Source organism: Brachionichthys hirsutus, chromosome 8 (genome assembly GCF_040956055.1).
Source record: "Brachionichthys hirsutus isolate HB-005 chromosome 8, CSIRO-AGI_Bhir_v1, whole genome shotgun sequence".
NCBI lineage: Eukaryota > Metazoa > Chordata > Actinopteri > Lophiiformes > Brachionichthyidae > Brachionichthys > Brachionichthys hirsutus.
This window is the reverse complement of record NC_090904.1, coordinates 9,690,830-9,706,800: the sequence shown is the minus strand read 5'-3', so window position 1 is coordinate 9,706,800 and position 15,971 is coordinate 9,690,830. Positions and strand designations below refer to the sequence as shown.

Sequence of the window (15,971 nt, the reverse complement as noted above, 5' to 3'; positions counted from 1 at the left end):
AGGAAGGGGCCCTGGGAGGAGTTCGCCCGGGACCGTTGCAGATTTGTGAAACGCTGCCTGGAGGTGGAGCAGAGCATCGCCTTCTGCCTGCAGCCGGAGCACCGGCGGCGGGTGTCCGGCCGTCCCGCTGTCCTCCCGGTCCAGGACCAGTAGCGGCGCTCTCCGTCCTCCAGAAGCGGGTTACTGGGGGGGGACGGCGTCAAAATAAAGACGTGAACACTGTGGACGGACAGAGGGACGAACCCGAGAGCCGTTGGACTCGTCCACGAACTGGTCCACCGGGATTCACGTCTCAGCGCGGCAGTGATGTTATCACTGGGGGGGGGGGGGGGGGGGGGGGTTGCTGTTTTCGTTTTAGGAGTTGTCTGATTAATCGGGACTGAATGATCGATTGATTGATGGTTGATTAAAACGTCTTCACACGTCTAGAAATCAAACACTAGAGAATAAACCCACCAGAGGATGTGATTGGTTGGATGGAACGGTCGATTGATCGTTCTGTAATCATCAACTATCCAATAGCCATTGGGTTTCAAACCCAGCAATGAGAGGATCAGACGCTTTTGATCAGTATTTATTTTTAAGCGGCGGTGAGACCAGTGTTACCTGCTGCTTTAAAACCCAAGAACGATCGCGTCAGAGGAGCCACAAGTGTTTGATTGATCCCTTCCTCTGCCTCACAAGGAGCTGATAATGCAATTGATCAGTATCTGCGGTGTGAATGATTATAGATGAGTCCGGATGGCGGCAGAAAGTAAACGTCTTTTCGTGATCCGATCGATTTGAGGTGTTGTCTGTGTTCAGGTTTATTGACATTTAACTAAGCTAGTTCCCCCGATAACCGATAATCACTCGGCTGTTATATGAATGACATCACGTCCAGGCTCATCAATAAAACGGTCGTCTGTTAATTCAACGATTGATTATATTATAGAACGCTGCTAACCAGAGAACGTCGGACGAGAACCCAACACTGAAAAGCCTGATTAGTGGGATTATAAGATTACTAGAATATCCAGATCAATCAAAGTATTCTGAAACTGGACAGTACCGCGCTTTCCAGAAGAAGTGAACGGACCTGGTTCTCCTGTACGGTGAGCCCAAGCGTACACGGAACACACAAGCAAGTACCAGAACATCAACACAAACAGCAGGCGGCACTTCAGTGACTTTAAAATATCAGGACTTTCTTTTTATTCCGTTAATCTCTAACTAATAGAAATACAAAGTGTCTCTGATGTCGATTGAAGATCAGCATTCATAGAGTACAGTTTGTTGGATTGTCCTCACTGTGGTCTCCCTCTGGCTGTCCCTCGGGAGACGAAGCGCTGTCGTCCTCCGGTCCAACCAGACCTTGTAGGTATTTGATGTACTTGATGGCGGCTCTCAGAGTGTCCACCTTGCTGAGCCGCTTGTCGGCGCTCTGGCCCGGCAGGTGGTCCCTCAGTTTGGCGTACCCCTGGTTCACGCACCGCACCCGCTGACGCTCTCGCTCATTTCGTTTCTGGATGAACGCCGGCTCCAGGGGACACTCGTAGACGCCCAGGTACCCGTGGTGGTGGAAGGGAGTGAGGTAGGGCAGCAGCCCCCCACCCCTAAGGTGGCCCTTGTATGGGTCCATGCCAGAGGGATAGAGGAAGTGACCAGTAGGGGGAGACAGACTGAAGTTCAGGTAAGATGACTGAGAGAAGGTGGAGCTCATCGTGTGACCTGCGCCAACACCAGGTGAGGAGGAAAGACACCTGTAAAGGCAGCAGAGAGTTCAAAAATCATCAAGCGCTACGACGGAACTGGATCGCATGAGGACCGGCCCAGGAGGAAGGACAAGTTCATCACCAGCCTCAGAAACGACATGTGAGCAGCAGCTCAGATTAGACAGAGTTCTAGTAGCGGAGACATCTCTGTTCCGAGGAGAACCGAGCCTTTATGGCCAAACAGCTGCTAAAAAAAAAAACACGACTAAAGAAAAGCAACGAGCAGAAGAGAAGAAGAGTGATGGAGTGCTGCGAACCCAACGGAGATGGTTTGAGAAGACAAATGGGTCCAGAGCTCAGAACCTCTGGTGGAAGCGATGTCAGCTGACGACCTCCTGAAGCTCCCCAAGAGGAAGGCAGGAGTGTTCAACGCAAAGGAGGAAGAATCTCAAATGCTTGGAGTCGTTTCACTGGTTTCTTTTTTTTCTGGTTTACTACATAATTCCATGGTTCTGATGCCTTCAGTGGAAATCTACCGTTGCAATAGTCAGAGGGTATATATATAAGTATATGAAGTATAGATATAAATATAGATATATAGATGACATTCTCAACAGTGGTATAGATGTACAGTAGTATAGTTGTACATACATACACATATATAGATGTACAGTAGTATAGTTGTACATACATACACATATATAGATGTACAGTAGAATAAATGTACAGTAGAATAGATGTACATACATACACATATATAGATGTACAGTAGTATAGATGTACATACATACACATATATAGATGTACAGTAGTATAGATGTACATACATACACATATATAGATGTACAGTAGTATAGATGTACATTAGATTTATAGTAGTATAGATGTACATACATACACATATATAGATGTACAGTAGTATAGATGTACATTAGATTTATAGTAGTATAGATGTACATACATACACATATATAGATGTATAGTAGTATAGATGTACAGTAGAATAGATGTACAGTAGAATAGATGTAGAGTAGTATAGATGTACATACATACAGACATACACATATAGATGTACATTAGATGTATAGTAGTATAGATGTACATACATACACATATATAGATGTACAGTAGTATAGATGTACATTAGATGTACAGATGTGTTCTGTGTCTCACCTTGAGATGCGGTCGTTCCTGACTGAGGCTGCAGGATGAAAAACTGATGCTCTACTTGCTTTTACTTGCTGAAGCTCCTCCCCTCCAGGTGTGTGATTTGACATCAGGTGATGAGAGCGAGAAACAGTTGCAAGTGTTGCGAATATGAAACCATGGCGGTGATTGATGGATAACAAGCACGGGCACCTTGTGTGATTATCGGACGTTTTCCGCGATTGATCCGGCGATCAGATTTGCATCTATTCGCCAGTCATGAAACATCAAAAGGAAGCAGCAGACAGAAATGAGGGCTTGCTAGTTTCCTCTTTCTAATTCCTGCGTTTCCACATGAAAGACTTCTGTGACACACACCCTTCCTCCCATCACACAACGCACACTGATGACTGTTTACACACACCTGTAACCTGACACTTACCTGGACCTGGGCTTCTTCTTCATGGGATTTGAAAAGAAGTCGTTCTGTTTGTTGAAAAAGAGGGTACAACAATTCCAAAAAGCGTTCCACGTACTCGCCGACTCATCAGAGGGAGGAGCTTACATGCCCTTAATTCATGTTAGCCTCCAGGAAAAAGGATTTCCGGCTGCTGGACCATCCTGTTGCCTCGGTGATGAGTGGAAATCATCCGGTTGGATGATGATGATGACATAAAGAATCCCCGCTCTGTCGTGTGACGGGAATTGATTCCGTTTGATTTATTTAACGCCAAACCACAACAGGAATCACACCGAGGTGCTTTCCAATCCTCTAACAGTGAATCGATCAAAAGCAGAGAACAAGAAATGAAAATATGAAACACGACTGTAACTGATCTGAGAACATTAAATAACACGCACGCCTTCATTTGAAGAGCGAAATATGGCGGAGTGTAAGTGGCAAGCATCAGAAGAAGAAAAAACGTGAGCACTGATTCATCAGACGAGAAGGTCAAAGGTCCGGCTCTGATTAAAGGTCTGGTTCGTTCAGGTGGATGACAGTGATGGTGATGTCATCGCGGTATCTCCTGGCCACTTCTGGCGGCAGGCTCAGCATCTTAGCCAGGCGGTTTGGCGCCACGGCGCCGTAGCCGTCGTTCCCAAGGGCGTGGCGGAGCAGGTGGGTGGAAGCGTTCTGGTCCTCCAGCACCGACAGGACCCGCCCCCTTCTCTCCAGCAGGATGCGCTGCAGGATGCCCAGCGTCGTGCCAATCCCTGGAACGATCGGTCGCTGCTGCCGAAGGCCTGAACAGCAACAGACGGCTTCCATCGTTTAATCTTACCGGTACTCTTTAACTAACGTAATCGCCGGCGTCTGTCTGTCTGTCTGTCCGTCCGTCCGACTGTGAGCAAGATAACTCAAAACGTTCTGGGCGGATCTGGATGAAATTTCCAGGAAATGTTGGGAATCCTAACAGGAACATACGATTACATTTCGGTGACGATCCGGAAGAGACCCTGGATTATGGATTACTTTGAGGGTTTCAGCAACATTGCAGTCAATGGAGCTTCAAAATGATCGCCTTCCAGACACTTAGCATTCTGACCTGTCATCTGATCTCCCACCAGCTGGACGACGGTCTGTCGGTGCATCAGCTCCCACAGGCCATCGCTGGCCAGTACCACGAATTTGTCAGATGGCCTGATGCTGTGTCTGGTGACCTCTGGCTCAGCACTCAGGTAGGGTGGGGTCAGGTAGTGAGGTGGAGGCATCCGGGACGCCTCACTGGCTGCAGACAGGACGTCCCGTCGTGTTTCGTAGACTCGCCTCAGCATCTCTGCACTCCATTTGAAACGAAAGCCACCAAACGCCCTGAAAGGTAGCAGCACGCCCAGCAGGCGGCCGTGGCGTACCGCGGTCTTCTGCTCGGATTCCGGGTGTTCCCCCAGAATCCTCTGCAGCTCGTCCTGGTTCTGAGCGTTGTGGTCGTTGGTGAGGCTGACTGCTGACCAGCGCCCATCTGACCCCTGTACGCCTAACACCGCCCGACTGTCGCCCAAGTTAGCCACGTGAAGGACTCCATCAGAGATGTGGGCAACGCAAGCCGTGCAACCCGACAGTGCCACCCGGAGGGGGGAGGGCCGGGGCAAAGCTTCCCCTGGGAGAGACCCCCACCTGTGGACAGAGAGAGGATTCGCCTAACGTAACACAGGACTGCTTATTAAATTCTATTAAATTTAAAAATGGCTGACCATAAATAAACCGCTGAGAACAGAGGAGTAATCCGATTGGAGGTTTAATCAGCCAATCAGCATCAGCTCTGACTGTATCCAGGGCCTGAAAATGCAAACTCATTGAGGTGATGGGGAGAAATCCCCGGAAGCAGCACCTGTAGGTGGCGCTGTTAAAGCGAACACACCGTCAGCATCCTAAGAAGCTGCTCAACGTGGAGATCTAGAATCTGACTGGATAAAGGTAAACATGTGACCATTACGGCCAGAGAGAGCTAAAGTGTGACTGTACAAGGACCTGGGTGTGGACATGGACAGGTAGACCTGGGCCTCCACAGAGAGATCGTAGTCAAGGCGACGGAAAGCACTGACCAGCGCTGATGTCACCGTGTCGCTGTCCTGCAGCCAATCAGAGAGGACATGGATAATGAGCTCGCATGTAAAAACGTTCAGCTTTATTATGGAACTGTTTACTAATTTGCCTGCTGCTGCTGTGTGTGTCCCAACTGAAACCCATCAAAACGGCAAGTATTAGTATATACAGTATACTGCTTACCTCCTCTTCCTCCTCCTCTTCCTCCTCCAGACGCTCCTGCCAGTAGTTCCGGAGGCTGTGGAAGGAGACTGCTCCTCCATCGGGGCTGCTGTGGTCTTGGGGGAATTTGTGCCACTCCAGCAGTGGCGGCACAGCCCGTTCCTCCTGCACCGCCTGTTCCAGCTCCGCCAGCATCCTCAGTGGCAGCGTTGCCACAGCGACGTAGTAAAACAGCCTCTGGCTGACGGTGTGAGCGCAAGCAGACCCTGCGTGCCCATCAAACACACCAAACTGCACGCTGCCGCCGCCTGGCAGGCAGGTGGCGCAGCCGCGACAATCCTCGACGGGGTGGTTAGACGGCAACATGTTGCTGTGGAATCCCAGGACACCGTGAGAGGTGGGTCCTCGGGAGAAGGTGTAGCTGTACTCGTTGGCCTGGCAACACAAGACAAATAGATCAGTCTGACTATTTGGATGACTTCATTGATGGATTTTCTCACCTTAAGTATTTGATTGATGTGACCGGAGTTCGTCTGTCCTGCCTCCTGCCTCCTCCTGTACGTCCTGTTCCCAGTGGCTGCTGGGTAATGTTGTCTGGATAATTCAGGGAGAGGCGGCGGTGAGCAGAAGTAGCGACACTGCTGCAGCTCAAACCAGCCAAACCCACCCAACGGTCCCGTTCTCTTCAGCATGGCCACTCGAGGGCAGAACGCGCGAGGAACCAACGGGAAAACCGGGAGGAACACCGAGAGGAACACCGGGAGAACCAGCAGGATGAGACCTGCGGAGAAATCACAGGGTCAGCGGCGATCCTTAATCCAAACTATTGGATTCAACTGACAGCGTGTGAGACCATTCATTAGATTAAGCATTAGATCCTGTTGGTGTGTCGGAGACTTAAATCATTCATGAGGTAAATTAATTGGTAAAAAAAAAAAAAGGTTTGAACTGGAAGAGAACAGAACCAGGAGAACCAGGAGGAGAACCAGGAGAACCAGCACCCAGAGCTGACTGGCCTGCGGCTGCATTTTCCCTCAGCAGCCTGTCTATTTCTGAATCAGACACATTTTCTGGCCAGTTTGTGTTGAAACGTTTAGAAATGTGAAAACATTGTACAAGAGTATTCAAATATTTCGGCTCCTCTGTGTTGCGGCGCTAAAAGCTCCCGGGTGAAGGTGAAACTCACCGTGTTCGCCGACGTGTCTGGAGTCGAAGGGTCTGGTTCTTCTTTTCTCAGAGCAGATTTGTTGTTCTCACAAGAAGGTCAAAGACTGTTGTCAGTCGTTATCGTCCGTTCAGCCTGTTACTCAACTGTGACTTTTTATATCCCGTCCAGTAATCGGTAACCCATAAACTACTCCTGGCTGCTCTTTTGGCGACATTCGCAAATCTACTTTCATGAAAGTCACAAGAAATAATGTGACACCATGGTGACCAGAGGTCAGTCCACGCCCTCTTTGGGGTCATGGTGCTTTGCTGTACTTTAACATAGAAACATGAAGTTTAAACCGTTCACCAGAATCTTGACTGGAAATCATGCAGTTAAAAATACACATCAGCTCTGATTCACTTTGACTTTTCATGGTTGGTGTATCAAGACGCCAAGAACAATCTAGAACCTTTTGGTGATGATCCAGATCACCATGTGGACGGTGTAGATCCAGATAAGAGGGGAGTGAGCTGCTTGGAGGAGGTCTGTGCTCTACGTGTGCTTTTCTAGTTATAATATTAATCCTTTCAATTGATCAGGTTAAGAAAACCACATTACTCCATCGATCAACAACCAAACTGATTCAAATAAATAATATTAATGAAAGAAAAAAACATAATTCAACACAAGTTATGACATAAATCTAAGCGTGGCCGATCAAAGGAACCTGATTATGGGTCATATTTAACAACCACATCAACCGCGGTGTGTTTGTGTGCGCGGTGGAGGAGGAGGAGGAGAAGGAAGAGGAGGAGGAGGAGGAGGAGGAAGAGGAGGAGAGGGGGTCACGTGGTCCCGTGTGCAGACCGTGTGGTGCAGTGGACAGATCACAAACACGGTTTCGGGTCTGAGGTGAGTTCGATTCCGGCCAATCAATCCGTTCTTTTCGCCCGTAGAGGACTCGACGCCGCCGCGCGCGGTGCCCGTCTGTCCCGGTGACTCATGCGCAGAGGAGGCGCAAGGGGCGGACCGAGTCCCGTTAATTCGGCATTGCTAATCTGCTAACCTGCTAGTCGATAATATGAAAGCGCCCAGGCCTGTCTGCGGGACCGACGTCCGAGCACGCAGCGGGCAGCCCCGCAGCGCCGAGGCCAAGGAGGGGAGCTCGTCCCGCGGCTGCAGCGGGGAAAGAGCCGCCGGTTAGCGGCGCCAGGCCCGCGGGTGGCTCGGGCTGGGTTCCCCGCGGATGCTGCTGGCTGACGGGGCTCCCTGATACTCAGGTGTAACTCGAGTTTTGCATAAAGTGTAAATAAATAATGGATAATTAATTTTGAATTTGATCCAGCAGCACAGTGAAAAGAAAGGATTGATAAAGTTGCTTCATGCTTAAAAAACAAAAACACCTGGTGGACATTGATGTAAAATATCACTCTACATGCTACAAGTCCCGCCTCTTTGCATTCACTTATTTTAGTCCCACTGTCTTTCTCTCTGTCTGCCTGTTCAGTTGTCGTCGTGGTGATGAGCAGTAATGAGTGTTTCGGTTGTGGCCGCAGCGGTCACTGGGTGAAGAACTGTCCAAGTGCCAACCGAGGACGAGTGAAGGGTCGCGGCCGAGGCAAAGGTGACACTAAGACACGTTCGTATGCAGACATGTAAGCTGTTGAGCCTGTTTAGCCAGGTGCTTTTATTCTGGAGACAGGAAGCCACATGTAACCCAGTTGTGTACCTACTACTACTGGACTTTCTTGTTGTCCCCTGAGGGGTCGCCACAGCAACCCAACGTCCTCCACTTCGCCCTGTCCTTTGCATTGTCCTCCCCAACACCAGCCCCTCTCATGTCCTCCCTCACTACGTCCATGTATCTTCTCCTGGGTCGACCTCTAGCCCTGTTCCCTGGCAGTTCCATCCTCAGCATCCTTCTACCGATATAGTCCCTGTCTCTCCTCTGGACACGTCCAAACCATCAAAGTCTGGTCTCTCTGACCTTGTCTCCAAAACGTCTGACCTTCACTGTCCCTCTTATTGTCTCATTTCTAATCCTACCCAACCTGGCCACTCCCAGGGAGAATCTCGGCATCTTCGTCTCCGCCACGTCTAGCTCCACCTCGCCCTCAGAGCCGCTGTCTCTAAGCCGTCCATCGTGGCTGGCCTCACCACTGTCTTGTCGACCTTTCCCTTCATCCTATCACAGAACACACCTGATACTTTCCTCCATCGCTCTGCAACTCCCCACTCTGTCCTAAATTCTTCCATTCCCTCTTCTCTCACTGTTGGTGCACCTGTTTTCCTCCTCTTCTTCGTCTCTGTCTTCGACCCACAGTAGTCCCATTTCCAGCAGCGTCCCGTGGGTTAACAACGCTGCTGGCGGTCGTTGTTAACCCGGGCCTCGACCGAGCCGGTATGACTTCCTTATTTTTGTTGATTTGCATGTTAATTTTTACGGCGGATGCCATTCCCGACGCAACTCTCTGCTTTTGTCCGGGCTTGAGACCGGCACAGGGGAGAAACTGGCGAAGCTACGTTAGCTCCTGCTAATCGCACTACCTTTACTACCCGTGAGGCTGCATTAACCCATGAGGCTGCATGTGTACCAGCTACTAATAAAGCGTCATGTGAACCACGCTGGTGCAAAGCCCTGTGCTGTTCAGTCTGTTAAACACATGGCCAACCTGTGTGTGTGTGTTCCAGATCTGTTCTGTTACCGCTGTGGAGAACCCGGACACGTGGCCAGAGACTGTGAGAAGTCCGAGGACGGTGAGGACACACACTGTGTTTAGGATTTGTCCTGTGACTCCACACGGACTCATGGCGGACAGGTTGAAGCTAACATCAATGAAACAAAACCTCTTGTATGTTTCTAGCTTTTCACCTCATTCCTCATCAAATCCGACATTACCCACAATGCAACCTGACCCATAAATAGCTGCGTGGTATGTTAGTATGCTATGCTAGTGGCAGCTAATGCATGGTGCAGCAGAATGACATCATATTGATGCAAACTAAAGTGACATCACTTGACGACGTTTACCCAACATCCACCTGGGATGTGGTTAATGGTTACCAACCCAGAACTAAGTGTCACAGACCAGGACTAACAGTGAACTAGCTGTCACTAGCTTTTCACTAAGGGTTAGCAACCTAGAGCTAACACTGAACTAACTGAAGACAGATGTGTGTGTGTGTGTGTGTGTGTGTGTGTGTGTGATGTAAGAAAACAATTTTTTGCCTCCGGGGCTCAACACAGGATTCTGTTTCTGCTTTTCAATTACAACTGATTTATAAAAAGTGACGTCATTCCCCCTCAGCCTGTTATAACTGCGGCGGAGGAGGCCACATCTGCAGGGACTGTAAGGAACCCAAGAAGGAGCGAGAGCATCTCTGCTACAACTGTGGGAAGGCTGGCCACATGGCCCGGGACTGCGACCATGCCCACGAGCAGAAGTGCTACTCCTGCGGCGACTTCGGACACATCCAGAAATGCTGCGAGAAGGTCAAATGCTATAGGTAAGCTAATGCTGCAGGTGAAGCCGACCGCTACAGGCGAAAGTAAGAGCTCCAGGTTCCCCATTGAAACCAGTGTTGCTAGTTTCAGCAGAGCGTGTGTTTTTCCCGCAGGTGTGGGGAGATCGGCCATGTTGCAGTCCACTGCGACAAGACGTCAGAGTCGAAGTGAGGCGGTGCGAAGTCAAGTCATCTGGCCAAGGAGTGTACTATGGAGGCCACACCCATCCGCCCACCTCATCCTCTTTTATCTCTTTGGCTACATTCACACTGCAGGGAAATGTGGACAAATCTGATCATGTTTAAATGTAACTCGGATGTGTTTTTTTCAGGGCAGCGTGAACGACATGCGCCACCTGTAATCTGATGTTAATTCTGATTTGGGCCACGTTCGCGTATGGTCTTAAATCGGATCTGATTCCTGCTGATGTGAAGCGGTGTGAACAGTAACATCAGAATTCATGTGTTGTTTTTTTCAACCATTGAGCATGCTCACAATAATGTTTTGTAAGCAATGGTGGTCAAATTGAAATTGAAACTGGGACGCGAGGTTTTGAATCTAACAAGGAAATGTGATGCTTAAGTCACATCTTGTTTCTGCCTTCTTACGCTAGTCCTAAAGAGCTGGTGGATGCCACCACAGCGAACGAGACCAGGAAAGAACACCTGCGCCAATCATTTCCATCCTCCTGAGACCCAGCCCGCTGACACGCGTCCTCTGTAATTGACAAATGTCCACTACAGAGGACATGCTAGCTGGCTGAGTCTCAGGAGGCTATAATGGACTGATATATCAATGACATCTCGAGAAACAGCTCGTCACTTTCACCCTGGAGTGTGAATGTAGCTTTTCCTTCTTTCTCTTTAATCATGCCTGAAGTCCTCCTCTTCTCATTGGTCCAGAAGCCTTTCAGTCAGACAAAGGGGCGGGCGCTAAAAGTAAAAATTTCTTCTGCATTTCTGAAGGAACAAAAAAAAAAACTTTTTGTTTTAAGGTTTGTGTTTTAGTCATGATGTTCAAAGCTTTATATAAGAATCCTTTCTGCCCAGTCAATTGGCTGAGACTATAGAGTTATTGAATGAAATTAATTTAGCCCCGCCCCTGAAAGGGGGGCGGGGCCGTACCAGAAGGAAAACTGGTGGCAGAAGGTTCTTTCCTCCAACATGGTGACTAACTTTTAGTTTTCTGCATAAAACAAAGTTTGTCGGAAGGAAACATGATAAGCTCCAGCAAACTGCCAATCGCCTCATAAGTATGGTCACAAACAAGCCAAACGGGGCAGGTCAACAAAAGGAACATTAATGGTTGTTATTTAAAGGTATAGTGTTGCTGTTTGGACCGGATGGAGCGTCTCACCGATGAGACGATAATTAATAAATAAAAAAGTACATCGAAAAAATGACACTTTTATGTTTGCAGAGAAATGTTTTCACACTAAAACTCCAAATGTTATTTTTGTACAATAAATCACTAAGAACTACTGTAAAAATGTCATTTGGCTATAAGTTTAACCTGACAATAAAATCAAGGAGGAGCTGAGACACACTCCTGGCTCGTCTTTATTTCACATGTCCAGCGATGTTTACGCGTCAATCATTAATGATCAATTGTATTAATGAATGTGTACGGGACTTGTACGACACACAAAGACTGACAGGTCATCAGGTGGAACAGATGAGTAGTAAAAGTAAAAAGTATAAGATTTTCCAGGAATGATTTTTGTTTGATCATATTAGTTTATTATAAATATTCATTTTGATTTAGAATTGGAATCATTCTGAACATCTTTTTCTTTTTTGTTACAAATATTCAGCACCAAAATATACTCTACTACATCTGCCAATAAAAATAAGGTACAGTGATAACTTCAGTGTTAAGTGAGATGAAAGCAAACCAAATATAAACTTGGTATATCATTTAGGTAGTGTAGCTTTAACAAGGTATTACAACCGGAACCGGAAAATGAGTTAATGACGTACTTCCTGTGTGTTCCGTCGAGTCTTCCGGCGAGCTTTCCAGGCTAAGATCTTTCAGAAGTTTTCGTGGATTGTCTATAAAACCTCCCGGCCGAGATGGTGAGAAGAAACGGATTAACACTAACGAGTAGTTGATCAGGGAACTAACCTACCAGCATGTAGCTTGTTAGCAGCCTACATCTACACTTATGTTAACACTATTGCGTGGTTAGTTAGCATGCTAGCCTATCAGAGTTTAGCTCGTTAGCTGTATTCAGGTCTGAATAAAAATAGAAAATAATAATAAAATATTATTTGGGCAATAATTTCCAATTTGAACTTTAACATTTTATTTTCTCTTACTACGTAACTTTAGAAATAAGATTAAAGAAGATCAAAATATTTCAGAAGGCTTACCAGCAATCAGTAATTAAACTAGCTTGGGTTTAATACATGTCATTGTTTTTTATTTTGTGAATTTGTCTATGAAGATTGGGAATAGTGGACTGGCGTTTATTAATCTCCAACTAAGGTTATGGATTATTGTGTATTATTTTACTGAAGCTGTCATACATTAAACCAGATACACGCTTCCTTGGTTGATTTTGGATTCAATTTACAATTCTGCAACTGCAGTAAAAGACCTTTTTCTCAAACACCTTCATCCTGTCACCGTCATCATTTGTGCAGGCTATGCGGTGATTATTGAACTGCACTTTAAATGGAATAAAAAATAAGTCTGGCTGTTTGAGTTGGACCTTGGTCCTGGTGATGTTTCACACCAGCGGTTTGACCGAATCAAACTGAAAGATCTGGCTCAAGCAAGGTAGATGTAAAAGCATCCTGAGAGAGGTCAGAGGTCATACAAATGGCTGCTGGTTGGTTTCATGTGCATTTTTCTATTAGTCTTTACTTGTGTTGTCAATGGTGTTCCAGCTGTTCTGGGGTCGGGGTTATACTTTTGGGTTCTTACAACATCTTGTCTGTTTCCACAGGCGAGAAACGCTGAGAAAGCCATGTAAGTACCGTCTCGCCGACCAATCAGAGGACATGTTAACAACCGTTGTTTTACAAGGACTGTTACGTTCTCCCGTGGTTCTGCTAGCTTCAACTGTTCTCTTCTGCGTCTCTCAGGACGGCGCTGGCTCGGTTCAGACAGGCTCAGCTGCAGGAGGGAAAATTCAAGGTGAGGTTCTCCTCTGTTCTCCTCTGGGTTCTCCTCTGGGTTCTACTGGGTATCAGCCTGTCTTTTCTACCTGCAGGAGAGGAGGCCTTTTCTGGCATCAGAGTGCAATGAACTTCCCAAAGCTGAGAAATGGAGGCGACAGGTACATGTTGGAGTTTACGTTCTAGAGTTCAAACCGATTTAGTCGTGAGCTTGTTGAGCAGCAACTCGTGCATCAAGTCCTCCTCCAGGACAGGAGACGGAGGGATGAAAGAAACAGGACTTTCTTTGAATTGTTGTGGCGAGGCGGGGACCGTCTCCCCATGGAGTCAACAATGTCTCATGATTAGCTTCAGGCTTCTGCCAATGTCAGCAGATAAAGCACTGCAGCTGGTTGTTGGTGATTGAAATGCAGGAGCTTTTATTTAAGGTGTGTGTGTGTGTGTGTGTGTGTGTGTGTGTGTGTGTGTGTGTGTGTGTGTTTTTCAGATCATCAGTGAGATCTCAAAGAAAGTGGCTCAGATCCAAAACGGTGAAAACTACAAACCCATCTGTTTCTTTGACCCGTCCCTCTCTGACCTGTCTCTCCCTCTCTCTCTGACCTATCTCTCTTACTTTGATGTGTGTCTCTCTCTCTCTCTCTCTCTCCCTCTCTGACCTGTCTCTCCCTCTCTGACCTGTCTCTCTCTCTCCCTCTCTGAACTGTCTCTCTCACTTTGACGTGTCTCTCTCTGTCTGACCTGTCTCTCTCTCTCCCTCTCTGACCTGTCTCTCTCACTTTGACGTGTCTCTCTCTCTGTCTGACCTGTCTCCCTCTCTCTTCCTCCCTGGCCTGTCTTTCTGCAGCTGGTCTGGGTGAGTTCAGGATTCGAGATCTCAATGATGAGATTAACAAGCTGCTGAGAGAGAAACGTCACTGGGAGGTTCGGATCAGAGAGCTGAGAGGACCCGATTACGCGGTGAGTTGTATTAATATATGACTAACGATTACTCCGGAGAAGTTCGTCTGCGTTGTTTCTTTATTTAAAACCAGCCTATCACGTCTCACGTCTCACTCTAAGCTCAGACAGACAGCAACAACAGTTGTTTGTTGGTGTTTCAGAAAAGTGTCTGACATTTCAGACACCATCCTATAAACACCTTTAATCCAGTCTGAATAAATGGTTTAAATCCTAATTATTTCTTACCCCTGCAGGATTAGTGACATTTACATACAGGTTCCAGCTGACCCCGTGTTTACTTCCTGCGTCGCATCAACTTTGTCCCGCGGGCCTGAAAATGTCTCTCGGGGAAACATTGATTCCTGAAATCACCGACTATCATTGATAGCGGTCCCTTTTGATCCTGTTTGGGGTGTTTCAGTGACCTGGCGTTATCCACAGCAGCAGCAGTTGAGGGGTATCAAACGGATATTGATTAAGTATTTGCGTTTCAGCGCTTTGGTCCGAGGATGTTGGACCACGAGGGGAAGGAGGTTCCAGGGAATCGAGGGTACAAATACTTCGGCGCTGCCCGAGACCTGCCCGGTGTCAGAGAGCTGTTCGAGACGGAGCGTATGTCTTCTTTTACTTCCTGCTTCATGCTGAGCCATCTGACACTGAAACATTGTCTGATTGGCGCTAACTGATCATGTGGCTCCTAGCCGCCCCGGCGCAGAGGAAGACGAGGGGGGTGCTAATGAAGGACGTGGACGCGGAATATTATGGATACAGAGATGAAGACGATGGCGTGATGCTTCCTCTGGAGGCGGACTATGAGAAACAAGGTCGATCACTCGCGCACAGATCAATACGCGGGTAGAATCAGTCGTGAAATTTAATCGTGTATTTCTGTGCAGCTGTATCGGAGGCGGTTCAGAGGTGGAGAACAGAGAAGGAATCTCGTCTGTCGGGAGAGAAGCAGGAGCAGCAGGAGGAGGAGGAAGAGGAGAAAAACATCTACACCGTCCAAGTTGAAGAGGTGAGCGCTAACTTTACCTTCCTCCAGGGGTTTCTGAGAGTTCCAAGGTTTCCGTAGGAAAGGTTTTTATTGATTACCGATTTATTTCCACGCTGTGTTTCTTTTGTGTGAGTGCAGCCCGAGGAGGAGGAGCAACGGGGCGAGCACGAAGGAGACGAAGACGGAACCACCTTCATCGCTCACGTCCCGGTTCCCTCACAGAAGGAGGTGAGGACAGCTCACTGGCTTAGACACCTGTCTGACCCCTCTGGTCTCACGTCTGGTTCTCACCTGTCTGACCTGTCTGTCTCTCAGGTGGAGGAGGCTCTGGTCAGAAGGAAAAAGATGGAGTTGTTGCAGCGTTACGCCAGCGAGACGCTTCAGGCGCAGAGTCAAACCGCCAAAACTCTGCTGGGGCTTTAACCGCTCTGCCTAATGTACGTTTCATTTTTCTACTTGTTCAGTGTTTCATTAAACATTTGTCAGCTGAATTTTTTTGTTTTTGTTTTTTTAAATTTGAAAAATAAAGTTTCTGAGCTCTCTAACGGACCACACAGTGAAATCTTTGCGAGTTTAGCTGCTGCTTGTCTTCTACCAGGTATATCCCAGAGTCTCTACCGTCGGCTAAATTTGTACCCCCGTCCAGGTATCATTTACGCACCTTTCAATAAGCCCTTTGGCTGTCGCCAACTACTGGCCTAAACCACTCTT

At 47.7% G+C, this 15,971-nt stretch overlaps 3 protein-coding genes across 5 annotated transcripts; 2 read left to right on the top strand and 1 right to left on the bottom strand.

The window, feature by feature from the left end:
* Window positions 1-3,810: 3,810 nt before the first annotated feature.
* Window positions 3,811-6,239, bottom strand: LOC137898119 (pyruvate dehydrogenase [acetyl-transferring]-phosphatase 1, mitochondrial-like). Its single transcript, XM_068742113.1, has 5 exons — window positions 6,048-6,239; window positions 5,569-5,982; window positions 5,311-5,411; window positions 4,388-4,956; window positions 3,811-4,085 (listed from the first exon to the last, which is right to left on the bottom strand). The coding sequence occupies exons 1-5, from the start codon at window positions 6,237-6,239 to the stop codon at window positions 3,811-3,813; spliced, it is 1,551 nt and encodes a 516-aa protein (XP_068598214.1).
* Window positions 6,240-7,546: 1,307 nt separating this feature from the next.
* On the top strand, window positions 7,547-11,747 carry cnbpb (CCHC-type zinc finger, nucleic acid binding protein b). Of its 3 annotated transcripts, none has more exons than XM_068742337.1 (6): window positions 7,547-7,609; window positions 8,205-8,321; window positions 9,036-9,098; window positions 9,389-9,454; window positions 10,006-10,204; window positions 10,316-11,747. In XM_068742337.1, exons 2-6 carry the CDS (start codon window positions 8,219-8,221, stop codon window positions 10,371-10,373), a joined length of 489 nt encoding a protein of 162 aa, XP_068598438.1. In that variant the 5' UTR covers window positions 7,547-7,609; window positions 8,205-8,218; the 3' UTR covers window positions 10,374-11,747. The 3 variants fall into 3 exon arrangements, with proteins under 3 accessions (XP_068598438.1, XP_068598437.1, XP_068598439.1); XM_068742336.1 differs by having other exon boundaries at window positions 9,021-9,098; XM_068742338.1 differs by lacking the exon at window positions 9,036-9,098.
* A 443-nt stretch (window positions 11,748-12,190) lies between these two features.
* On the top strand, window positions 12,191-15,822 carry isy1 (ISY1 splicing factor homolog). Its single transcript, XM_068742654.1, has 11 exons — window positions 12,191-12,277; window positions 13,153-13,175; window positions 13,292-13,343; window positions 13,420-13,485; window positions 13,812-13,854; window positions 14,169-14,281; window positions 14,758-14,875; window positions 14,965-15,087; window positions 15,160-15,281; window positions 15,399-15,488; window positions 15,576-15,822. The coding sequence occupies exons 1-11, from the start codon at window positions 12,275-12,277 to the stop codon at window positions 15,681-15,683; spliced, it is 861 nt and encodes a 286-aa protein (XP_068598755.1). The 5' UTR covers window positions 12,191-12,274; the 3' UTR covers window positions 15,684-15,822.
* Window positions 15,823-15,971: the final 149 nt, after the last annotated feature.